General features: G+C 36.6%; 1 protein-coding gene across 2 annotated transcripts in view; it reads left to right on the top strand.

Moving 5' to 3' along the window:
* Positions 1 to 27,133, top strand: part of LPIN2 (lipin 2) — a 44,088-nt gene that overhangs the window by 1,010 nt on the left and 15,945 nt on the right. The window contains exons 1-5 of one of the 2 annotated variants that reach the window (XM_036401651.2): positions 7,944 to 8,006; positions 12,985 to 13,185; positions 15,514 to 15,609; positions 19,001 to 19,299; positions 23,323 to 23,430. In XM_036401651.2, coding sequence (XP_036257544.1) covers positions 12,994 to 13,185; positions 15,514 to 15,609; positions 19,001 to 19,299; positions 23,323 to 23,430 — 695 coding nt within the window. In that variant the 5' untranslated portion in view covers positions 7,944 to 8,006; positions 12,985 to 12,993. Of the gene's footprint in view, positions 1 to 7,943; positions 8,007 to 12,984; positions 13,186 to 15,513; positions 15,610 to 19,000; positions 19,300 to 23,322; positions 23,431 to 27,133 lie in introns of those variants that run through there. The other variant, XM_036401659.2, reaches the window with a different exon arrangement.

The following is a 27,133-nucleotide window of genomic DNA, read 5'->3' on the forward strand; positions in this document are numbered from 1 at the left end:
CCCCAAACAAAATACCACTGTTGTTACAAGAAGGTATTTGCTAGTCGTATACTGTATTGTGCAGGATACTGTCAGAGAAGATGACAGACAACCTTATAAAATTTAGTTGTTATAGAGTATCCCAGGTTGTAAGGAACCCACAAGCATCACTAAAATACAACTCCTTGGGGTCTATTCTGGTTTTCTTTGGTTGGTTGGGATTTCTTACTTCACAAGAATTTTTGGGACAGTTTTGCATACTGAGCATTTAATGTTTGCAAAATAGAAGAAAAATTCGTAGTGTTACATGCATTTTAAGAACGTATAGGTATTCATTAGTTGTAAGTCACGAAATGCCTTCTCTTTTTTTTTTTTTTTTTTTTTAAGTGTGGGAATGTCTATCACTTCGTGGATACATTAGCAACTTTTTTTGTACGCAGACTAGGCAGCTAGCTCCAGCCAGGGCCCTAAGTTGTTCCTTTTCTTCTAGTCCCTGCTACAGTTCCTTTGCATTCCAGAACATACAGGAATGTAAAGAGTTTTGCCATCCCTTAAAAAAATCAAGGAAGACCTCTTTACTTGAATGGTGTAAAGCAAAGTGCTCCGTAAAAGTATATGACTGTTATATAATACACTATTAAACAGATATGCTGAAGTTCAAATGTTTCTGAATAATCTCAGGATGCCAGGAACTTTGACTGAAATGCTGTATTATCTGGTCTTATTCTTAGTTGCAGTAGGAATAACTAGGGTAGTGCTGAATGGCTCTCGTCAGCAATTAGAGTATTAATTTTTAAGCTTGTATCATAACTTTTCAGTTAAGCATATCAGAAAGTTTGAGTTTTTTAGTGGCCTGTAACAGAGATGGTGTTTAAATTTATTCTTGGTACTTAATACTTCATCTTTTTCTTGGTTCTTAATATTTTGGGTTGTTGCAAAAGTTAGTGTAATTCTTTGTTATTGTTTACTTGGAAGACCTCCACATAAAATGCTTCAGGTTTGCAGTGCAGTGAATTTTATGTCCTTTCTCTCTGCCTCTAGCGTTTCCTTCCACTGGTGTAAAGTCTTGATCAGTTAAGGGGAAATCCAAACTGCACGTAGGGCACTTGACACCTCCGTATGTACCTTGAGGCCCCGAGCAGCTCTTTTTTGCATTGCATGCTGTGTGACTTGGTCTCGGCCTCAGAGAATTTGCAACCTAGATCAGATAGAGGTGAAAGGATTTTGTTCAAAGCCACTTTGGGAACCTTTGTCAAAGCCAGAGGTTAATTTAGTTGCAGTTGTTGCTTCTCTTCCTGGAAAATGGTTACACAGTTAATAGTCTAGATCACAATTATAGTCTTAATCACAATTTTTTGTTTTCCAGTCTTGCATCTTTTAAGTGCAAGATCACAGCATACAGGAAAACAGTTTCTCAGAGTCTCTATGTGAACGCAGAATCTGTGCTTAAGTTAGAATTTCCAACAAACTGGACTTTTTAAAAATAGCTTTGGATTATTTATGAAATAACTTTTCATCATTGGTTGTATCGTGATTTAGCAATACGTTCTTATGTAACTGTCTCAAAAGGTGTGAGATTCAGTGCTGTGTGTTACAGATATCCGCAGTGAAGAAGCTTTCAGGCATATGCACAACAGTGTGTGGTGTGTTTGTGATCAAATGCAAGTCTGAAGTGTATAGATTAGATGTCTTCATCCCATACTGGGCACGTTCTGAGAACATAGCATAGTAGCAAACTGTATCCCTGTGACTTTTGTATCTGGAGAATGTTCTTCATGGTCTTGTTGCAGTTACAGTTTAAGGTTCTTCAGTAATACAAAGATGTCATCTCTGGACATATCTCACTATCACATAGGTAAGCAGAGGGTTTTTTTCCTAAGTTATAAAATAGAATTATCCACTTTAAGCATAGTAAAAAATGTTGGTGCTTTTGCAAAGAATGTGGCACTTAAAATGCATTTAATCTGCCTAGCTGCTCTCTCATCTTGGTTGTTACATTAATGCTTGCATTTCAGTTTGGGCAGGCAGACTGATTTAATATGAAACTGTCATGCTTAGTCAAGTCAGATTGTCTTTCTGCTTGTGGACAAAGCTTAAGCACACTTGGTAGAGATTTTTTTCCTTGTATTTTTATTCCAAGGGAATTATCAAAGAAAGATGCTAGCTTCCCCTTCCTAGCTAAGTATTTTAATCAATTTCTTTCACCTTTGCACGAATGTAATTTGTAATTTGACATTAGTTGTCAGAAGTTGTCCTGAGTCACTTATTTTCCCAGGACTAAGGGACACTTCCTCATTGCTTCTGTATGCACTGAGTGAGCATTTGAGATTTTTAGCTGATGAATCGGCCCATTTCTTTATCCGGAGTGCTGAAGTTCAATACCAGAAATGTAAATGTGCAAAGTAATAATAGAAAAGTCTGCAGTGTACTAGGTGACATAGTTCTGTTGGTGTATGTGGCTGAAGCCAGCTAAGCTGGTCTTAGGCTGTGTCTCTAGGTTTACCTGTCTTTTTTTAGACTGCATAGCTGTCTCCTCAGGAAATACACTTCTTCTGAATTGATGGTTATGAAAATCCTTTTAAAGGAAATGTGTGAAGGATTTTTTTCAAAATTCTTTCAAATAAGTGCTTCGGATAATGACTTGGAGCTGTGATTCCATTAGAAATGGAAGTAATTGACTCCCTTGGCTAACTAGAATTTAGTTTGTGATGTGAACTGAAATACAGTGATTTAAAGAAGAAAAGTACTTAGTGGTGACTTCAAGCCATTCATTCCCTGAAGGAAAAAGTATGCCTGTTAACACAAACAAGAGATCTGTGAGGCCACTACACCGGTGTGTTGTGTCATATATAGACGATGCAGACGCTGCTGTGTGCTAGGGGCAAGCAGGTCCCTCAGCCAGATGTGACCTCTGTGGTCATTACAGCTCAATAATGCAGTGGATTGGCTTTGCTCAAAGAGTAAGCCTATGCCACTTTGCTCAGCTGTATCTAATTTTTCTCTTCCCAACATCTCATGTAAATACATCTGTGTGGGAATTCTGTAAGACTAGCATTCTTACCCAACTTGTTGGTGATACAGCCAAGTCTTATGCAAATTAAATTTAGGGATATTGCTTTATTTTGGTATATGTTCATGAGTTTAGCAATATGGAGAATCTTGTCAAGTGTCTTATCAAGTGGGGAAAAAAGGTATCTTGTTTATAGATGCAATATTTAGAGCTCTTTAAGTATTCCATATATGTATTTCTCAGAATAAGCATTATTTCTGTTCTCGTCAGCCTGAAGGTTTGTACTAGCCTTTGTGTATCCATTCTAAATGTAACCAAATTATTTACCATGAATAGATAGATTAGATATAGTTAGATTTCATGTGTGCACACGACTGTGTTTTTTTGCTTTGACTTCTAAACCCTGGGAGGCTGCAAGAAAATTTAAATGCACCTGGGGCAGATAAGCACCTGGAAAGAATGTTGTTAAAAAGAAGAAACAAAGATAAGGGATTGCTGGATTGCTTATTAAGGAAATGTTTAGTGTTTTGTAGAAACATAAAGGAAAAGCTTCATCTGCTTTCTTTCATCTCATCCAAAAAGGAGATTGATAGAATTTCTGTTCAGAAGCATTGGTTTCTGTGCTACATGTCTGGAAATAAGTTCAGCCAAAGATAATGTGGCCTTACAAGAGTCTGTGTTGCTGGAAATACAACGAGCGTGGCAGGGGGTGGTGTGGGATATGCTCGTGCAGATTGCAAAGGGCTGCACTCTTGGATTAGCCAGTTACTTTTTCCAGTACCTTGAAAGAAGTTGAGGTCTCCACGTGCATAAGAACATTTTGTGTATGTGTAACCTCAGTTTTTAAATGAACTAATGATTTTGCCAGTAAAACTCAAGTTATGAACTCTTAAAGTATTCTTTGTCCTCACTGATGTTCTTTTGTAAACAGAAAAAAAGGGTAACTTTTTTAAAAAAGAAAATGCTCAAATTAATACAAGGACAGATACTGTAACACTGAAATCAGATGATTCATTGCAGATCGTACTGATAAAACTGCTGACACAATTACAAAAGCACTAACTCCAAACAAATTGTGGATTTCCTTTCTTGCTATTTTTTTCCCAGTGATAAAAAGTAGTTAAGTTGCACTGCAAAATGTTTTGATTTAAATGGCTCTTGATTCCACCTGACAGGAGATCTTGAAGGCATTGAATTTACCATATTGCATCATAGGTACAAAACGAATTTGATTTTATTTTTAACCACCAGTTTAGTGAACAATACATTACTTTTATATCAATATCGTTTCTCTAACATCTGTTAACTGCTTGAATTCTCATATCTGCTGTTGTTACATGTGATAGTAAATTTTTTTGTTTGTTTTTATTTTTTTGAGAGCTGGGAATTGCAGGTAAAAGCAGGTAGTACTGCCTAGTAGTATTTTTCAACATTGTTGAACAGAATTTCTTTTTTAGTTGCGTGTAACTTGCTAAAATTAAAAATGTAATTCCATGTTGTATTTTAAGTACCTTCAGCTTTTGTATGGAAAATCTTAGCAATTATATTATTTTTTTAATAAGTGACACTTGATGTTATTTTTCCACTCTGCTAGAGGAAAAATTCTAGCTGTTTTCTTTTTAAAAAATTTGTGTGTCCTTTTCAGGATGCATCTCAGGCAGATAATTCAGTATGTTTTCTTTTAGTCATGTCAAAGTTTATTTTAATTTAGCAAAGTTAATAACCTTTGAATTAGGCTCATATACAGCATGGATAGACTTTTGCACTTAAAAGTATCAGAGATGTTGTGCTGAGTGTGTTTCAGCACAATGTGGAATGAGCAGAGCTTTATTTCCAGCCTCAGTAAGCAGATGCTTCAGACCAGGGCTGGCACCAAGAACTTGGGCACAGAAGAGTGTTTTCAGCCCCAGTCTGATTTTTGTAATCTGTGTAGGAGAAGTGGGCAACTCCTCCACTTTTTTTTGCACCTAATAAGCACAGTGTAAAAGTGTGTGAAAATAGAGAAGTGTTGGAATTTTGGAGCTGGAGTCGAGCCTTGTGGAGAAAGGACCTTTTCCAGTGTCAGGATGGGGTGTGAGACTAAAAATTGTCACACCCCATCCTTACTTTGAGAACTGTGGTGTATGTTCTTGGTCGATAGCAGGTAAAATTATGTGTGACAAGGTGGGGTGAAGGAGACAATTGGAACATGAACAAAGGTCCCATACTTGCTGTATCTCTTAGGGTATGTTAATTAGTGAAGGATTTGGTCCATTCGTTTTCCTTGGCATACTTACTCTGATCTCTGAGTGAGTTGGGATAGAGTGCTGATAGAATCTATGTGTGTAGGATTTGTGCTTCCTTCCTTCCAGAACTCAGAATGGTATGCACTGCTGAGAGTTGGGGGAATGCCCTGTAGCTGTTTTCTGGTGGTGTTTGTTCTACAGTTCCTATACAGTACAGTCCAATAATTGCTTAAATGTCATTTTCAAAGGTGGTCAGACTTTTACATATCCCAGATCGTCATTAAAAAGAAATCTGATTTGCAACTGCAAATGTAGCTTATTGAGGCAACGTGAAAAGAGGTAAAAGAAACAGGGAAAATCTGAAAGATCAAGTTCTAAATGTGCTAAACTTCCCTGCATGTTTAATTCCTAATTGGTACTGAATTTTTCATTGTATAGGTGAAAAAATACTACATCTCTGAGATGCTATAAGACTAAATGAAATGCAATTGAATTTATTATGACAATTGCTGCAGAAACCTTGTTTTAAAAATGGAATCATGCTTTCCATCAGGGATTTTGACTAATGAGCAACAGGATAAAATGTGTAGACTCACAAAGAGCAGGTCAAAGACAGAGCACAGGATGTTGAATGATCTTGGTCAGCATTATTAACTTCTGTGAGTCTAGAGAGAAAACTTGTAAGTGCTCTTTGAGACTACCCCACAGGAAAACCTACCTGCACCTAAGAGCTTCATTAAGGTTGCATGGAAAACATTGCTTGTAACACTTCCAAATTTGAGGTATTTGCTTTTCAAAATAAAAGCTAATTTTCCTGTGCAACTTGTAAGTACATAACCTAGTGCTGAAACTTACTCAGCAGGAATTATATTTTACATACCTTTATTAATATTGAGAAATAAAAGACAGGAGGGCTCACAAAATGTGCAAAGCTTATTACCTGCCTAAATCTTACCTTACTGCAGTGACACAATTTTATCTGTATTCCAGAAAAGCTGTTGTGTAAAACATTCTTATAAGCTTTGAAGAAAATAGTGTCCATCTGAAATACTGAACAATATTGAAATAGTAGAGATATCACAGAAAAAAGTCTCAACATAAAATGAGGTCAGTAGTGTTGGAAAAGAAGCACTGGCTTATGAATTTTGCTTCCATTTTGCACATAACTGTATGTTTTATTCTATATTTTAATGGAAGATACAGGATAAAGGAATGATGAAAAGGAAGGACAATTTGAGTGTGTCTAGTAATTCTCAATATTTTATAAAAATTCTTGTCATGTTTGCTAAAAAAACCCATTAGTTTTTCCTGTAAGAGCCAGATGAAATATGAATTTATTCAATGTATAGAAAAGGGCTCAGAGATGGTAGCAGTTTATTACAACCTTACTGCAGACATAGTAATCCCAACACTCAATTTAGGATTTTGTCATTGACACTGATGCAGTTTTGGACTTGAGTGTAGTTCATTAATCATTTTGGAAACCTACAAGCTATTTTGCTGCATCCTCTTACGTGGTTCACTCTCTTTGCATCAAAGTCTTTTACATGAATTTACAAAACTTAGAGGAGGAATAGTAGTGGGATAAATCGTAGTCCTGGATAATTTTTTTTAAGCTTGTAATTCAAGAAGTAATCCTCCAGGGTCTTCTGAGCAGACACACAGTAACCCAGTGAGGGTGGGAAGGAGGTGCATGGGTTTAGGGTGGTGAGAACTTGTCGATGTTGAGGAAATATTGATGGTCCTCAGAGAATGTCTCTCACATTCTGGGACAGAATTGGTTCTTTACTACTTCTCTCCCTCAGGTTGTTTCACCTATCCATTATTTTATTTAGATAAATTTCAGAATTCCTCAGATGAAAAAATCAATTCTTGTTCTGAGTCATGGAGCTAGTTATTTAAAAAGCTTGTGTGTTTTGTCCACACACTCACGTTGTACTGCTTTACAATTCTGTTTGAAGAAAGCAAGAAAATTTCCACAGGAAAACAAATGCTCATCTTGGTGTGCATTGGTTTTATATGGTTTAGTATAAACTTGACACCACGTCAGTTGTCTCTTTGCTATTATTATGTAATTTCAATTTCAAGAAGGAGGGAGAAAAGTCCGTGAATAGCAGACCCTGAAGCGTTGTGAAATTTGCTGTATCAAACATGCCTGGCTGCCCCAGTGACGCCATCAGCAGAGGGAGCAGCGCATGGAGTGTCAGCAGGCAGTCTTGACTTAGGCTGAACCACGACTTGGAGTGCTGCTGCCAGTGCTGGAGTTGCAACAGTGGGTGAAAAGTCTCCAAGTGAGCTAATGTAGACTTTGCTTAGGAATCATTAACCAAATCCCTGTTTTCATGGGAGCTTCAGCTGTAGTCATGTGATGTGATGCAAACCAAGATCATCACCTATCAGTGCAAACATATGGCAAAGTCAGCCCGTGTTGTCACTTATCTCGGAGGGCGCAAGGGGGCTGGGACATTTCAAGCAAAGCCTATTGGTGAGGGAGTTTCTGTGTGAGCTTTCTTAAAGAAGCACTTCCTTTTTACTCGTAATTCTGCGTGGGAATGTATACCAAGCAGTTTCCTCTAAGAGACCAGAAGGTTTACATAGTTCTTCTGCTTCTATGAGAAGAGAAGAAATGCTGCTACAACATTTTCTTATGGATGTAATTTTTTCATTTACCTGTATTGTGGAAAGTTAGTTTTCTGTTTTCTGAGATGCATAACTCAGAAAAGGATGTTCTTGAAGATGACTCAAATAGAAGTGATGTTGCTGCCCATGAAAAGGTTCCTTCTGGAATCTTGGTGAGTTCGACAGATTTATTGCTAAATATGGGTATATAATTTCCTATAACACAGTTAAAATATATAAAAATTGGCTGCCTATATTTAATAGTATGTGGAAGACTTTAATTAGGCATTCAACAGGCTTACTTTGTTTCCTGATTTTGTTCCATAACTGCTCTGTGCAGTACTAGGAGCAATCCTAAACCCCCAATTAAAATCTTTACTTGGGCACAAAGATGTTTTTGTTGAGTAGAGCTGATGCTACAGTGGTCCTGTTTGACAGGGAGGGTCATTTCCCCCCCCAGTTTTTTCAGAGTACAAAATAGAAACTAGTAAAACACTTGCTGAAGATTTTCTCTGCTTAAGGAAAGCTTTTGCCTCATAAATTTATATGTATGCAAATATAGACAAAGTGAGATAAATTGAGGTAAACCACTGCTCTGCATGTTTTTTATATTATTCTGCCTAATCTCTTGAAACAAATACAACTTCTTTGCTGTTTACATCATGTGGCATTAGGCACATTTTAACCCTCTAAATGTATCTCAAAATAAATGGAGTGTATGAATATCTATGCTACTGGAAGCTAAGATCTGCTTCTAAGTAACTTTTTTTTTCCAGTGATAGTTAAAATTCGTGCCCTTTAAAGTTGTAGCTCTCTAGAGCAATCTGAAACCTTGCCTTTGAGTAACTTGCACTCTTTTTTTTCTCCTGTTGAGCTAGGCACATTCATATGGGTGCACTTATATAAAAGGTGATGGCTTTAAGAACCCAAAAAATGCAGTTTACCATTAGTAAAGCGGTTCTCCATATGCACAGAAAACACCTATTGTGGACAGACTTTTGATTACATTTTGCATCTCTATATGGATATTACTGAATAACACTAAAAAAATGTTGAAGAAAACATGTTGGTCTAGTGGCAGCTAAAATAGCATCTTTGTTAATGGTACAGAGATATAATTCCTACCCACAAAACCTCCTGCTCAGGTTATGCTAATGTAAGCATGTTGTGATAATGAGTTTTGAAACTTTGTCTTGTTTGTCATGTAAAGCATATCAGATACTTTGAGGTGGAGTAGTGTTTAATTATTATTTTTGAGAGCCACTGCTATAACATGAGAAAGTCAAACAGCATATTCAGGGTTAATTTTAGTTGCACTGATTTGAGTATTTTATAAGTGGAGTCGTTTTAGTTATTGAACTGCTGAAGAAGATATTTTTTATTTTGTATTTACTTTTATGCTCTCTCAGTAAAAGAAAGTTATAAAACCAAAGCAGTTTCAGTTTCAGCTTTTGCCAGTGCAATGGCTTATTGCCAGAAAAAAATATTTTCATGATATGGCATAGAGATTCTTTCCCCCATTCCAATTACAGTTGCACTTACCTTGGTGGTATTAATATATTCAGCTGTAAGAATTTTTGTAAACTAGGTAGCATTGCATAAATATTCAAAAATCAGTCTTTCTGGAGCCTCAGAAGTCACAAAGAATGTGTCTGCTTTCATATACCTCAGGTATTCATAGCCTTTTAATTTGCTGTCTGAGAAGAGTAAGTAGTAGTGAGCTGCATTAATCTCAGTTTTTATGCAGAGTTCTGGAATTTCACTGCATCAGGCAATGTATAGATTCTGGATATTAAAAGAAATAAAAATTAAAACTAAACAGCATTGTGAAGTATTACTGCCTTGCCTTTCTTAGTTTGTCTTTTCCATCAGGCTTTTGTCCTGAATTTCTAAACTAGCAATCAGCATGCTTTTTAGGTTTTTATAGGAGGTTAGGAAGGCATACTGCTCTCTGCTTTCAAGGCAGTGATATTTAAGAAATGGTTACTAAACGTGAAACAAAAAATATTAACGAGAAAATATTTTGTTTTATTGGTTATGCTGTGATCAGGATATTTCTATTGCATTTGCAAAAACTAACACAGTAACATTTTACACTGTTCCTTTCTCGCTGTAGTCTGATTCTGTACTTGTTCAGCACAAGTTTTCCAGCAATATACAATAACATTTAAGGAAAACAAACAAACCCAAACAAAACTCCAACCCCTTCCTAGCCCTGCAAATGTTAAAATCTCCCAGCTGGGCTTCTATTGACATTTGAGATAAAATGGTGTGTTTCTCAGGTATGTAGTGACACTTCATTTCTATTTGATCGGTTTCTTGCTACATTTTGAACTTTCTTATATAACAGGTTTATCTTGCAAAGTGAACCATTATGTTAAAAGCTGAATTGCAGCCTGGTAAGCAATAATGTGCATTAGTTTATTACCTTTATCTACTTTGGTTTACTTGCAATGTACAAAACAACATTTACATTGAGGCTTGGATCATAAAAAGCTACTTTCCTTATAAGCAATGTTTTTAATACTCACTGGGTACAAAAGTTCATGACTTTTCCAGATGTAAGAGTGAACTGGTTATGAACTTTCAAATGTTCAGGTTATTCAGTGCATGTATGTTCATAAAAGTGGCTGTGCTATGAGCTACAGAAATGAAACCGATACCTGTAGAGGAGAGAACATTGCTACAGGATAATTTTGCTACAGAAAGGCAAGAATATGTGTAAAATAGGTGAATGCTTTGGTCTTGTGTGGGTTATGTGGTAAATTTCTATGGTCAAGTTAGCATGTATGTGAGAAAAACTAGGTTACTTATCATCTGAACTCAGTTCTTAGCAGAAGGTGTGAAATTTTGATCCTTTAAGAAGTCACTGCTTAAATCTTAGAGAATTTCTTGCTAATCTCCACTTCTCTAGTCCTGTTTGCTGAAATGAAATACATGGAATGGGGATCCTGTTAAAGACTTTTATTCCTGATTGTGTCAAACATTTATTTTAACAAATACTGTCTCCTTGGTGACACAAAATAAACTTTTCTTTCTAAGCTGATACTGTAGACAGTTCTTGGAAGTGGCCAACTTAGAGCCATGAATGATAATGATTATGCATTAAAGATTTTCTTTTTTCATGAGATTAAGTTTAAACATGACTGTCATATTAGGTGAAGACTAATTGCTTCAACAGGAAAGCAGAGATACTGTAACATCTCTGTGTTGGGTTACAGTTCCATGAGATGCAGCAAATACCTCACTTGTCGAAAAGATGTTCAGTTCCCTGACTTTTTTTTTTCCCCCTAGCTCTCTGGTGCTGCTCGGGGTCTCATGACTCAGGTGTTTGTCATGTTCTGCTTAATGAGCTGATCTAACTTAGTACCAACCTGCTGAAACAAACAACAACAAAACATGGTAGACTTTTTCCAGCTGTGTCAGGGAGCTAAAATCAGCTCATTAAGAGGGTCAGATGAGGAAAGGTTGAAGTGAGACCTTCCCTCTTTAGCAGGAGTGAGCTATTACTTCACTATCAAGCAATCAGTTTTATAGTTGTATGTGAAGCTAATTACAGATGAAAATTAATGACTAATGTTGGTAGAGAGTCCATCCTCCTAATCTCATGACTCACTCAATGACAGTCTGTTCTTTTTGTCTTCATCAACAGGCTACAGGGAAAAAATTCTCTAGCACGTTACCTAGCATAGTAATTCTGTGGATAATTTCAAAACAGTGTTAAACCTGTATTGGAAACCCTCCACCTTCCTTTGTAAGTCTTGTGAAGAGGAAGGAATTATTTTTAAAAAACGTTAATATGATTCAGGAATGTATGAGAAGCCTGAGATTGAGAAAAATGTTTCCATAGCTGCTGTGTGAAAGTAGTTTTAGATTTCTTGCCTGTTTACAATTCTGTCAGTATAGACATGCCACAAAAATGGTCACTTTTGGGTGAGTGTAAGATACCCTGTGTTACTGTAAGGAAGACTTTGGAGGCTCAAAAAAGAATAACTGATTAATTATATAGACAATTAAACATTATCAGTAGGAAGAACTGTTGTAATGCAGCCTGGTTTTGTTTAGAGGTATTAAGAAGAATCCTAAACCTTGTTCAATGACTAATAAAAATAGAAATGCAAACAGGAAAAAAAATCATTGTAGAGTTTTTCTAGAAATAATATCCCAAAATACTTTTTTAAAAAAATATATATAATTTAGGCTCTTTTATGTGTTCAGTGTTATGGGTTTTGCTTGTTGGCAGTGGTTCTTTGTTCTCTTAAATATCCTTAACTTCAGAGGCTGCAGTTGCTTGGATGTTTTTTAAATGAGCTCATAGCAGACTTTTGGGTGGGAGGGAGAAGATGGTAGGTAGAATGAGGAAGAGTTGCACTTAGGTTTCTATCAGAACATTTTCACAGTTTTCCCTCCTCTTCCTGTTCAAGCTCAGATGTTCTGAGAAATCTTTGGACTTCCATTTCTTATTAGTTCAAATTGTGTTCTTAGTCTGAAAGACTTGCAGAATTCATTCATTTACTTAAGTATTTTTAATTGATTAGATAGAATTTTCAGTAAGTGATTCTGTGCTCTTTATCCTGTTTACTGTAGCATAATCTTATTAATGTATGCATCTCTTTTCTCCCATTACATACTTTGATAATTTCTCTAAGATGACTAAGCTCTTTCTGAAATACAGAGCTGTAAAGGAAGAGTTACATGCAGTATGTTCTACATACCTTTTCCTGACTTGTAAGATTTTTTTTTGCATCCTTATGTACAATTATCTCCATTTTCCATATAGCATTGGTTGTATTAAACAGGCAGTCCTCTGGAGAATGAATTTTTATTTTTAGCTTATCTGAGTTATTAAGCATCACTTAAATCTAGGCTTTGAGGTCTAAAAATGATGTCTTTCAGAATTTTATTTGAAGTATTTAATTAGTCATAGATTCAAGTTGATAATGCATTAGGAGTAAGTTTTATAACTGGATACTTTTAGTGTTATGTGGATCGCCTCAAAGTTCTGTTGATTCTTGAAAACATTTGTATAAAGCTTGTTACAGTAGAGTAATTGATAAATGTCATTGCTCATCTATATAAATGTTTTTTTAAAAATTAAAAAACCTGCTGTGTTTTAAATTTACTTACTTTTTTTGTCTTTCTCTCCCTTAGTCTCAGACTATGAACTACGTGGGGCAACTTGCAGGACAAGTCCTGGTTACTGTGAAGGAGCTGTACAAAGGCATTAATCAGGCAACCCTTTCGGGATGCATCGATGTCATTGTGGTCCGGCAGCAGGATGGGACATACCAGTGTTCCCCTTTCCATGTCCGCTTCGGGAAGCTTGGTGTACTGCGCTCTAAAGAGAAAGTGGTGAGTTCAGAAAGTGGGCCAAAACAAAGTTTTGAGAACTAGTCCCTTCCCTTCCCCCGCATTCCCACTTAGCAGGCTGGTTTAGTCCAGAACTGTTGCTCATAAATGCTGTACAGGGTGGTGGTTTTTGAGTGCAAAACATTGTGGTTATCTAAGGACTCTGCAAAAATACTGTGAAAGAAAAACGGTGACAACTCTAGGCCTATGCAAAAAGACAAATATCACTATATAGACTTCACAGTTTTAAAATGTTTACATGGGGCTATTTGTTTACTTATCCAAGTATGCTGGAAAAGAAATGCTTAATGTTATTTGACTGATCCCTGATGTAAGCAACTCTTTTTGGAATGTCTGAAGGACTAACAGAGCATATGTTAAGTGTTGGTGACCTGTTATAAATATTGCTTCTTGTAGCTGTGCTCAAGGCTGATTTGCAATAAAAAATGCAGTTATTAACATCCACAAGCAAGTGAAAACTGAGACTGAAGCTTTGTTCCTTTGTGGGCGTGTTTGAAAGAGAACCTGGTACAGTATCCCATCCAGCCATTCTGAGATGGTGCTACCCAAGCAGATTGTCCTTCCATCCCCTTCCCATAGGCTTTGTTAATCATGCCAGGAGAGTGAGTTGGGTTGGGTTGGCTGGAAAATGGAGCTGTTGTAGGGGGACTTTACTGTCAGTAAGGAATACTGTGTATGGCATGTGGGTGTGCTACCAAAAGATGAATTGATTTAAACAAGACATAAACCCTCAGGATTATATTCTGCTCTTTTAAGAAGTAAATGGTTATTGTAGGAAGCTACCCCTATCTCTATATTTTGGTTGTAAAAAGAGAATAAAATGAAACTGAATGAGCAATTAGGTCAGGGCATTTTTTTGTTTAAGGTCAATAGTTAGAATTACATGCATTAAAGTTGTATGTTTGTCATAGTAACCCAGGTGAGTAGCAAGTTTCGTGTTTATTTTTTGTTTGATTTCCCACTTGTTAGTGTTTATTTTAATGAGCTTGCTGATGACAAAGAATTTATTTACCTTAACAATTTTGTAACAGATTACAATACAGTTTTCAACAGGGTACAAAAGAGGTGGTATATCTGTACTTCTTCTGACATCTAGGCAAGTGAGATATGCTTACAACAAGTGTCTGAAATTAGAGGTTGTTAAATGTCTGTATACACTTCTGAGTAGCTGAACCAAATTTGAGAGGTTTTTAGCTTCTGGATACCTCTAAAAAGCTGTTGAATAGAAGCATCTACTTTTGGTTCCTGTTGTACCAGACTGTCAGTGTAATTCTCAGCTTTTGCTTGTGTCAATGACTGCTGCTCCTTGTTTCCTCCATATTGGGAGTTACTGTTCACACAGCTCTTTCAATAGTGTGTTGCTGCATTGTGGATGCATTTTTCTCTGGAATGTTATGAGGCCAAGATCAATTTGTAGTCCCAAGATGTGTGGGAGCACAAAGTATGTGTATCTGTGCTTCAACTTCAGGTAAATATGGAAGTCTCCAGAAACCAGTGTGAGGTATAGGTACTAAACTGAGACAGGTTTGTATATAAACCAGTAAAAAGAAAAGGTGAGTTTTTTTAAACTCATGTTGCTGAATTGGAAATACAAGAAAGTATTTTAAAAATAAACAGTAGTGAAATATATATGATTTTCAGATCAAAATCAGTCTGTTATTGTGGAGAAGAAGAAAAGTGGTTATCTTAACAATTTAGGTATAATCCCCGTGCATGTTTGGTTATTTACCAATACTGGGTTTTCTTGGCTAAAAAGTACCTTTTTAGTACAATAAAAACATTATTCTCTGATGAAAACACTATGATTGGAAAAGGGTTGTGGCCCTATGTCATACCTCCATATGAGCAGGAAAATCTGAAACACTAACCTGAGTTGCAGAAATAATTGTGGCAAGTCTCCTATCACTTTCAGACAAAGCCTGCCTCCAGGAGGCCTCCAGGTGGAACTTCTGGTGTTCAGGATTCAGATTCATACCAGGCCCCAATTCAGATTGAGATTTAAACATCTGAGCAGTCTCAGTCATTTTTCCATCAAATAAAGACTATATCAATAATTGTATTAACAAGATTCCATCTTTATATCAATTTCTTTTTTCTTATTTTTCTTGTGGGTGTTAGGCTCTCTGCCTGGAGCATGATGTATTTTGCCGGTGAACAAATTAAAGACTGTTATGACAGACTTGTGTCAGAAAGAGGAGAAAGGGGCACCCTTATACAGTGAAACAAAATTTACTCTCAGAGCTAAGTGGACCGTGAGGTCAGCACTTTCCCCACGATGAATTATTTACAATAAATTGTCTCTTTCCACAGATTGATATAGAAATTAATGGCGATGCTGTTGATCTGCATATGAAATTGGGTGACAATGGAGAAGCTTTCTTTGTGCAAGAAACCGAGGAGGAAAATGTAAGGACTTCCTGCTTCTTATTACAATGTAGTAATAACACAGTAATGGGTTAAAAGTGTTTCATACAGTGTTGTCAATATCCTCACTTCTGTGAAAGCTAGATTTTCTGTAACTGAATCTTAACATCTCTTTCATATGCTGCCAAGATGCTTGATGCTTTGTACAATTCTGCTGCCAGTAAGAATAAAGTACCTAATTATTTTCATTAATTAGAGCATTATTTGGAAGATGTGCTGAAGTTTGTTTTTTTTTTTGTTTGTTTGTTTTAGTTAATTCATTCTTGTTGACTGCAGTTATACTTATTGCCGTGTCTTACAATGATTTTTGCTTTGAGTTATTACAGCTTGTGCTTCTACTAATAAAGGTAGTCTGTTTTTTGGGCAAATTTTTAATTTGCCTTACAAATTTTAGCCTAGTTTTTCATGATTTTATTTATGAAACTTTCGCCAGGTAACACTAACTTCTTTGACTTGAGAATTTATTTTGCAAGAATCTTTTGCAACTGGAAGCTAATGAGCCTCTGAAAAACAGGAATAATGGTTCATTTTTACTCTGATTTCCCAAGGATATGGGAGATATGCAATCACAGTATTGGTCAGTCCTGAGCATTGCTTTTGAGTCTGTTGGCATTTTTCAGCAAGTCTGAAAAGTCTGAAAAGTAGTTCTAAATACAAGGTTCCAAAAGGTTTAATGAAAAACAGTCAGAAAAGAGAGGAAAAAAAGTTTTCTCAGAGAAGTAAAAGATAAAGCGTAATTTCCTGTTTATTAGGAATCAGTCTTTCAAGGAAATGAGATTGATCCAGTTTTTAGTTGAGGGTGCTACTTGTTTACTTTGAGGGATGAGAGGAAGCTCTCATACTGAAAGGAGTTAAATACAATTTAAAGTGGAAGAAAAAAATAACCAAATGAACTTGGGGTAGGGATTAGTAACATCTTCACAAGAGGAAGGTTGGGTTCTGTGTCATGTGTACACCATGATTAAAATAAAAACTGAAAGCAGTTTTTTACAGATCTGGGCTGTGTCAGACAATGATGAGAACTGATCAGTCTCATGACTTTCAGAAAGGAAGGGTGATAACCACTGCCTTTGTCCCCAGTAGAGTGTTTTAAAGGAGCTATTGCACCTGCATAGTACATTTTGATTTATAACAAGAATGCCTTATCTGTGTATAATGTGTTCTTGAAAGCTGGTAATTCATGCTGAAAATATAGATAAAACTTCCTACAAAGCAAAACTGAGTTGTTTTTACTGCTTTCAGGCATTTTTTTCCCCTGCAACTGATCAACATCTTTGTTTGCCTCTTGAAGCTCTGCTTAAGGGATAAATCACAAACCTCTCATTGATTTCTTTTTTGCCCCTTTGGAGGCATTCAGAAAGGTCCTTTAAGGGATCAGTCTTTGCATTTTTCACATCTTGACAATCAGAAGTAATACCACTCACCATATAAATACTACTATCCCTGTAAATCAGGACAATTTTCCAGCCAGTTTTCTTTTAACTTTTCCTGAGTGTTTTTTTAAAATTTATTTTGTTATTCTTGGTTACTGATCACTAATTTTGCAGAATATTAACTTCAATTTAGGTGTAGGCATTTGATTTCAATGCAAAATTGAAATCAAATGGTTTTGATTTCAATTGTTTCTCACAATGCAAAATCTGGGTGTCATCAATGTTGCATAAGGCTGTATTTTGTTCTCCTTTCTCTACTTCACTCTACTTTACAGTCAGTGGAACAAAATTTGTTCTGTAACTCTTCATTCAATGAAAATTTGAATTTAGTTTTAAATAGCAGATAAGACTTAGAGCACATCAAAAGTAGTGTCAGTGCTCTGGCTGTGTCTCCTCAGTGTTCCTGACTAACCTTCTGCACAAGAGTCCAGTAAAATAACAGACATCTTGTAATTATTTCTATTCTCTACCACGAAATTGAGTTCCATATCTTTTTCTCTTCACTATGCAAATTCCATTCTCTTCTGCCTTTGTTCCATCTTGTCTTTGTCCCTACACAGTGTGTTTCTTTCAGACTAGGTGTCAGTGTCTTTTCAGTGTCTTGTTACAATGTAAATAAACCTCAGGCAGTCCATAGCTAAAGCTTTTCCTTCAAAGGGCACTGGGTTGTAATTAGTTGAGGGCTGGTTGTATGTTGGTTTTAAGGTGAGTAAATTATAGCTGACTTTTTCTTTTTGAAAGATACTTTACATAAATAATGTCTGACATGTATGACATGACTGAAGGCACCTTTATAATTTTGTGGGTAACACTGAACTGAGGGGAGAGGTAGACAGGTCAGAAAAAGCCACCACAGAGAGCCAGCTTGGCAGGCTGGGAGACTGGACCAACAAGATTCACACCAAGCTTTAACCAAGATGCACATGCAGTCCCACGTAAGGCTTGGGAGTGTGAGCTGGCACACACAGCAGTGCAGGCTGGATCTGACTGGATGAAATGCAGCTCTGCATCACCTGGCCAGCAGCATGCCCAGACTGCAGTGAGGGCAAATGCATCCCAGGCAGCATCAGCAATAGCACTGCCAGCAGGTGAAGGGATGTAGGGTTGTCCCACTCAGCCTGGTGTGTGTTAGATAAATCTGGAACACAGTTCTGGCCTTGCCAGTTCAAGAGACACATGGAAAGTTGGAAAGAGCCCAGTGGAGAGCTGGAGAAATTGAAATAGCAAAAAAAATTGCTGGAGCTTACTCTATTGAGCCTAAAGAGGATTCAGGGGAATCTAACCACGGTCTTGCAGTACCTACAAGGTAGTTACAGAACTCTCTTCACAAAGCTGTCTAGTCATAAGATGGGGCAAAGGACATGGAGAAAATATCAGCTAGATATAAGGAAAATCCTTCTGTACAAAAGCAGGAATAGGTTGCCTAGAGAAGTGATAGACTCCCTCACCAGAAATACTCAGCCTTTGGCCTGACAAGGTCCTGGATAACCTAACCTGAGGCCCTGCTTTCAACAGAAGATTGGACCAGATGGTGTCCAGATGTCCCTTTCAACCTGTACCTTCCCATGAATCTGTTTCAAAATAAACAGCAGTGGATTTAATTAGCCTTTTTTTTTTTATTAACACATTTAATAAGCCTGGAACTGGCATGCTCAGGGCAGATAACTTCAAAAACATTCCACTGACTGGGTGTTTACCTTGCTGCAAAATCAGTTGTTTTTGTGTGAAAACTGTAAGAATACTAGCATGCATTTTTCTGAACTTTTTGTAATCATTCTTGTGATGAACTTGGTTCCTTTCTAGATATCATCTTCATACCATTGGGCATCTTTGTGTCTAAATATAGGTCCAAAGATTAATCTGTAGCTGACAACTACCATGTGTGCACAAAACAAAGCAGAAAAAAATAGCCTTTTCTTTTTTTCTTTTTTTTTCCCTAGGAAAAAGTTCCCGCTTATTTGGCAACATCTCCAATACCCACTGAAGAGCAGTTTTTTAAAGACACTGACAGTCATTTGAAATCAGGAGAAAATGAGAGGACATGTGCAAACTCAGAAATTCCACATTCTGGAGAAACAGAGACTGTATTCACCCCAGGTTCTGTGAAAAAGAAAAAAAGAAGAAGAAAGAAATACAAACAAGATAGCAGGAAAGAAGATCAGATCTCTTCTGCTGGGACTGAAGACATTTTTGAAATGGAAATAAGCTCAGATGATGAGAAAAGTGTACAGCCCCTAAGGTAAGCTCTTAGGTAGTGGCTGTTTTCACTGTACCACTGGACATTTAAAAGGTGACTTGTTTATTTCCTCCATGGAAGTATTGTACAAGTTTTGGTAGGCTCTACCAACAAACAAACAAACTCCAAACAGATATCTTCCAAATCTTCGCAGATTTGCCTTAAAATTGGGCCATTTTTTAATGAGCATGAAATGCAGTTAAGCCCATTTTGGTGAAGAAGTGTTGCAATGATTTGTTGTGAGTGAGAAAGTTTCAGTGGAATTTCTCTAATGAGGCAGAGTGATCTTCTAGTGTGTCTGGTAGCCTCTAGATAGACTGCAGAGTGGAATGCCTGTAGCCCACCACATCTGAATTTGGCTTCTCTGTAACCTGAAGTTTACCATGGCAACTGAAAATTATATAAATGAATGTCCCTTCATGTTAGTAAGGAGAATTCTTTATATGTGAGTGAATAAGGTGGGGAGGGCGAAAGAGGAAACAAAATCAATCCTGTATTTTGAGGGGGATAAATTCTTAGTAAAGGGGAGCTTGTGCTAAAGTGGTAGCACATACTAATAAGCTGAAGAGGTCTATAGGGTAAGATAGGGTAGGAAAGATTAAGGTTATAAAGGAAAGCTATCAAGCATATAAATGCTTCAAATCCAGGAAAAGTCTACTCATCAGGACTTGGTTTTCAAGAAAGTTAGGTGTTTCACTGGATGGCATTGTTGTTAAATGCAATACTGGCTGAATAAATTCAAGATCAGGTCTGAGAATAGAAAGAATGTTTTGGTGTAAGAGACTAAAAAGCAACTGAAAAAACTCCTTCAAGTATGGAGTGGGATCTTCAAAGGAGTCTCAAATTTAGTAAGCACCAGACAAAAAGGTTAGTGTAACAGAAAAATATGAATCTGTTATCATGCCTATGACCAGTAATACACAACAAACAAAATCTGGATTTTAAAGTGTTTTTTAGAGTGTCTGTGGCTTTCTTAGTTAATTTGCCTTATTTTATTAGTGTCATATTTATGTCACTGAATTGTCATTTAGATATTCACTGCTCTGTTTAAGTCTTGGGATTTGATTGAATTTTTTTTTTCAGTTTAAATAAAGGAAGACCTTTGCTTAGTCTTTAGCATGCAGTTATTAAGACAACAATAAACTTGTCATAGTAAAAACTATTAAAAATAAAAATAATTGTCAAGTACAGGAAGAGAGAAAATATAAAACCAATAATTGTTTTTTCTTTATTTAACGTGCCATTACAAATGTGTGAAGTATTTAAGAATGTCATGTAATGGCTGTAATAACGACTGCTTTCATGCAGTGTTTAGGATTCAGATTGCTATTCTAGCAATTATCTTTGTCTAGAGGTGAATAAAAAATGGTGTGTTTGATCAGAATGTTGAATGTTTAGTCATAGCTGAACAGACCCTGGTGTTTTCATCAAGTTTACTCTGGTTTTATTTTGTCTATTCTTTATAATGAAAGTTTAGCAAGGCATTTTATTTCTAAACATTTTTTTAATGTGTGTAAGCAGAAACAGCACTAGAAGTACATTATCAGACAGGGTGTTATAAAGCAAAAAGAAGATTTTGTAAAAGAAGGGTGTTTTCTTGTGAGCAGCAAGTAAATGCAGAACTGAAACAAAAAAAACTTTGTAATGGTGAAGGCCCAAATACATTAGGTTTGTGGCTCTCTGTCAGTTAGTCAAGTTTATATAAACTCATTTCAGCGAGCTACCAGGGCAGGAAATAAAAATAAAATGCCTTGCAACAGGCATGCATTTGTTTGCTTCCCAGCTAAAGATAAGGCTGTTAAAAAGTGTTTGTAAGTTTTCTCTTCAAACCCTGTGGGGGCGTAAGGTGGTATCAGTAGTTTTGTTTGAGGTTATGTTGTTTTGGTTGGTTGTTTCTTGGGTGGTTTTTTTTTTTAGTTATAAATGTGTGGCTCTGAAAAGGAAGAAGAAAGATAAGAAATTAGAAACTTAACTGTTCTTAGGCATGGCTTCAGGTTTCAAAGTGAAACTAGGAAAGGAAAAGGGAGGCTGATGTTTTAACAGGAAGGTCAAAAATTCAGTCATAGGTGCCAGTGTATAATGTCTTATCTCTTTGGTTTTTTATAAAGCAGAAAACAAGCTGTTTCCTGTTTCTTGGGAAAATCTATTACCAAGTGTTTTATCAGCTTTTTTTCAATGTTCTTTGTATTTTCCAGCTATGATTTAGATATGTTAGTAGTGCTAGACTTATATAAAATAATATTAGAAAAACTGAGATTACAGTATGTACAACTCAGAAATAGGGGGCGTTATTTCTCCAGTGCTAAGTGTGTTAAAGGGTTAAAGTCGTTATCTGTCTCTGAAATAGTATACATTTATTTAGACTATATGTAAAGTGGACAACAATTAGGAGATGTGGTAGTGCTATTTATAAATGTTGCAAAATAAATAGCTTAAAGTTGATAGTCCACCTTGAACTTACAAGTTGATGCATACTGATTTTTCCCCTTGTATTTTCAATAATCTCTGACTACATTTAGATATTTAACTTTTGTGTTTATCCACTTATCAGTTAAATTTGATTTTTTGCATCCTTTGTATGAATCCTTCTTGTTGCTAATTTCCAGTGAATAAAATTTGTTCAGTACCACCCATGTGTCATCCTGCCTCCCTCCCCACTGAAGTAAAGATATTAAGGTCCTCTAATATTTTTTTTGTGTTTACTTAGTTGTTAATCATACTTTTTTTTCCTCCTTTGGAGATACTTAGTACTGCCGACAACGATAGCATGAAACACATTTCTGTCAAATTTAGCTTAGTTTATGAACACAAAGGATGTACAGTCTCTGCAGTTCCCATTTAAGTCAGGCAGCATCATCAGGTTTCATAAGAATACTACTGCAGAATAAGAAGTGGAGCTAAGAAAACATTTTTAGACTTCAGCATTTACCATAACCTAGACTGTCTTCCAAATGAAAGACTTGTGCAAATGAGGTAGATCACTGTAACTGCTTAGTGTCTAATTGAGTAGGCATGCAAATTATAAATATTTACACACTTGATAATAGCAGAATGTTTTCTTTCCTCCATCCATAAGAGAAACGAGCATTAGCATTCCAAAACAAATCCAGTGCAACTGTGCACTGGAATAAAAATAGTTTTTTCTTTCATAATAATGGCTTTAAATAATGTCTATTGCATTTTGCACTCAAATTCCAGTCATATCTTCCTTATTTTCTTATCTACTGTATAGCCATGATGCCCTTGATCTAACCTCAGACAAGTTAGTTGTGTCCTGAGAGTAGGTATTTATTCAGTTTAATTCAGAAAGCTATAAAAAGATCTGAAGTACTTTATGATGGTAATATTTCAAGGGGACTTCTATATGAAATAGGTTGTATACCTGTTCAGTGAGCCTTACTGTTGGTTGGGTGTGTGTCTTTGATGTAGATATTGAGTAGACTTCCCAGTGCAAAACAAAGCAAACAAAGCCCACTGTTCAGAAAAGTGCATTATTTTATCTTCTTGTTGTAGTTGATGTTAATCTGTAAGCTCTTGGGTAAGTTGTGATGCTAGTACCTACCCCTGGTTTCTTACTGTTTTAATCTGTCAAATGTACATTGTCAAAACTAACCTTTCTAGTTCAACTTTTCCAGTGATTGTAAAAGTCACATAGTAAAGTTCACTGTGTAAAAGTTTATGTTCATCTTTGTGTTTTGTTAATATTATATTATCTGCCTGTATAGAGTAAAATCACTAACTGTTACTCATGTAGTGTAGTATCATTTATGCTATTGTGATTTCTTCAGTATTAACTTTCAGGAGTAGTAGATTTTAAAATTTGAAGTATTTTCAAGTATTAATAATAGTCTTTAAATACTTTTAAAGTTACATAAAGTTGTTTTGCAAACAACAAATCCTTTAAGCTATACACTCCTTACTTTTGCTCTTAGATTTTTTTTAATAACATCTATGTAGTTTCTTTTACTGAATTAGTAACACAGATTTCTTATAGCTGACTTAATAATGTCTTATGTGTCTCCACAGAGGATCCTCAAATTCATCACCAAAGGGCGAAGAACAAAAAGAATCTTTGATTTATCATTCGAAAGACCATTACCCCTTATCTGATGGAGACTGGTCCCCTCTGGAGAAGTAAGTCACTTTGTAATGTCATCATTTGTGTAATGATGAGTAATTATATAAAAAAAAATTACTATGTCTTTTTACTAATTTTCCCCCTCATCTGTAAAACTATCAAACTTGCCCAACTTCTGTGATATCAAATGCAACACTTGATACTAATTTGAAACTTTGGGAAATTTACAAAATGTATTACTTCAATGTTAAAGAGAGGAAATACAATTAACAAGATTCCCTCAAGCTGAGAAGGGTATGGAAAGTTTGTATTTTCCCTATGATTCACCCTGGCATAAGCAATACTTGATCTGCCAGAACACAAAAGTGATGGGTATGCTAAGGTACATTTTACTGGGTGAAGTAATCCTAATTGCTCAAGGTAAAGCCAGATCCTGAAGCTGAATCATATTCCACTTCAGAACAGGGGATTTGCTAGAGTTCTGGTATCTTTCTTTGTCCAGAGATACTGAAATCATCACCAGTTGACTGTGGATTCTTAAAAATGGCATAATACAGCTTCCCAGTCAGTTTTCAGTGGCCAGGGCTCTTCTGTACATACATTCAAGTACACTCTTCAGTACAGTCTGATGTTCATGCTATTCCTCTTGCATTCAGTTTGTAATTTTTCAAGGCTCACACTTTGGATTTCACCACGCTAACCTCAATTTCCAGATTCATAAGAAAGCATTTTGTGCATATATGGTAGTACTTGAGGTAAATTTTGTAGTTTTCCTGAACCTTGGACATACAGGAGAGGGCATATATGTCTCACAGAGCATGCTAAGTAGTATCTTGATTCATCTGCACTCTTTTGCAAGTGTCTAATTGTACTGCTTTTCAGTTTGATGGAGGAATCTGCCTCATAGCAGGTACATTCACAAGGTCAGTGAGGATTACTGGTCAGCCTTCTATGATGGCCATTGTTGCTTGTTACCTGCTCAGTGCACGGGTACATGTCCTTCTGCATCAATAGGTGGTGCAGAATGGAAAAGTTCAACCTTCAGCCAATATTTTTTAAAATGTGTATGATCTCTCTGCTTCAGGTGTTTGCAGGGCTGTGGCCTCAGTGGAGTCAGAACGTACCACACCATGCTTGGTGCTGGCTAATTCCCCCAGCGCATAGCTTCTTAATGAACAGAAGCAGTTGGACAGGAAATCCCATTATCATTCCTTTTTATGTTTTGGGCTGACAACCACATCCTCAATTACACTTAATGAGACACAGTCCTGAAATGTTCCCCAAAGGTTTGTGGTTTGTGACTGAAAAGCAGTCACAGTGTTTGACCCTTAGGACTGACACGTTGCTGTATGGATTATATCACCTAAGATGACTGTAGCACGGAGGCTGGTACTTATTTTCAGTTTATAAAACTCTGAGCTAACAGACTAGCAGGTTATATCTGGGAGAGGTTCATGCATCTCTTCTCATTTATGTGTTATGGGGCCCATCTTTAATAACTTGTTTGTGCCTCATGTGAGGTATCGGGGCTTTTCACAGTTCTGGGGTTGTTTTTAACAAAAAGCTATCCAGTCCAGATTGCAGTTCAACAGAGAAATTGGCAATTTTCCTTTTTGTCTTTGGGGGAGATGTTGGGTCAGGGATTCTCTGACACAAGCCGTCTAGGAGGAGAAATTTTGCTTTAAATTACTTCTCCTAAGCCATCAAAGAAAGATTTTGTCATGTAGCTGTCGTACAGAGGAAGAGAAATGGTTGGTGTTAATAACCTCCTTTTTGGAGATCTGAAAAAGCTAACTAACTTCTAACTTGTAGTTTGGTTGGTTGTCTTGCTCTTCAGAACCCTTGCAGGGAGCTCAAGGAAGAAAATAGCACAAGTCCTTTCCGTGGGGACGCTTCTCTTTGCCCTACTCAGTGTAATAAGATGGAAAGTACAACTATTAACTATTTGATACCTGATACCATCAGTATTCTGCCTGTTGGCAATGTTGGCACAGCTGGTCACTATTACAAGCATGGGCCTTTTGATTAAACACTTCTGCCTGAGAGTGACAGTGAAAAACATACCTTGAGGGAAATAGAATAGACTTAGAGTCCCAAAGCCCTGAAATATTCAGTCTTTTGCAGAAAATGTTGAATATTAAGAATTAGACTTAGAAAGAGGTTAATATTGTGCATAGCTTCCAGGTGACTTGTGGTGTAGGTGGAACAAATTATTTGACATGTAGGGAGAGTTAGTTCATGTTCTTCCTGAAAACAAAGGTGTACATGTATTTTCTTCAGTGTGTCACTTTAAACAAGCTCTTCAACAGTACAGAAAGTGTCATTCCTGTATGACATTGTTAATGGAGAACTGAGGGGAAAGATTCCAGTTTTCTTTTTGCGTCCATGGGTGATGAAGGCTGGAAGTCAACTGAGATGACAACTCACCATTGTAGAGATGTTTAAATGTCCTGATATCTTGGATTTTTAGGATGTCCTCTCAGAACAATATGAGGGATTCTTACTGTCTGGATTGTGATCTGTGTAATGTCAATTTTTGCAATCTGAATTATGATCATAGTTTAGTCCTGTATGATACTAGAAAACATGGGTTCCTCAAACCTTCAGAAAGTTTGGTATATGGTGCTGAAATAGGTAACTAATCTTCGCAGGAATTTTGTATGGAAAAAAAAATCCATAAATTAAATACCTGTAGGGAGTTACTTTAAAATTTTCAATATTAAATCATTGAACAACCCAAATTGGAAGTGACCACAAAAGTTCATCTGGCCCAAGCTTTCATGGGAGAGGGAGCCTCAAAGAGATTGTCTAGCACCCAGATCAGTCACAAATTACAAGCGCAGCAACTGCAAAGCCAAGTGTGCAATCGCGTGCTGGGATGCCACCATCAAAAAGCCAAACACAAGCTGGGATCTGTGTGGCTGGGAGCAGCCTTGCTGACCTGGGGACAGCAAGCTGAGCCTGAGGCAGCAGAGCACGGCGGCAGCAACAAAGTCAAACTGGATCCTGGGCTGTATCCACAGGGCATTAGTGGCAGAGACAGATGTGATTATCCCTCTCCTTTTAGTGCTGGTCAGGCCACACATGGAGGGCTGTGTCCAGTTCTGGTCCCGACAGTTTAAATTCAAATACTGAGGTTTGTTTATATAAACCCAAACCATAATATGTTATGAATGTCAAAGTGTAAAAAGAGCAGCATTTCTATAATATGGAATATAATTGCCCTATTCAAGGAAGGGTAGACAAAACCTTGAGTTTCCTTTAATCTCTAACATCCTAAGTGCTAAATGATTTTGAAATCGCTCCTTTCTAACATTTTGTAGGGTGTTCTTCTGGCTACAAAGTAATCTTGACTGGAGTAAATTTTAGAAGTCTGTTTCTGATTTATTCATAATAACCACTGTAGGAAAAATAAGATGGATTTTAAAGGTCATGTCGTCCAAACACATCTGAAGGAAGTTTCCAAGTAATCTCCTTTTCCTTTCCAAAGTTATCTTCTGAATGGTTTTTTCCTGCACTGGGAATTGATGTTGTTTTGTGCACTTGTGAGTTATGTTTGCAGGACTTTTATTATTCAAGTCTCTGCATAGCAAGCTGAAATGCTGTATTTTTACAGAGCTAAGGAATTTAAAACTATTTTCTGTCTTTTCGATGAACTTTTTAGTTTTGTTCCTCTTCTGTTTGAAAAATGGAACATGGGCTGAAGGGAGAGCTATTCCTGCACTGCAGATGCAGTGGAGGAATCTGTTTTGTGTGATC

Source organism: Molothrus ater, chromosome 1 (genome assembly GCF_012460135.2).
Source record: "Molothrus ater isolate BHLD 08-10-18 breed brown headed cowbird chromosome 1, BPBGC_Mater_1.1, whole genome shotgun sequence".
Classification (NCBI taxonomy): domain Eukaryota; kingdom Metazoa; phylum Chordata; class Aves; order Passeriformes; family Icteridae; genus Molothrus; species Molothrus ater.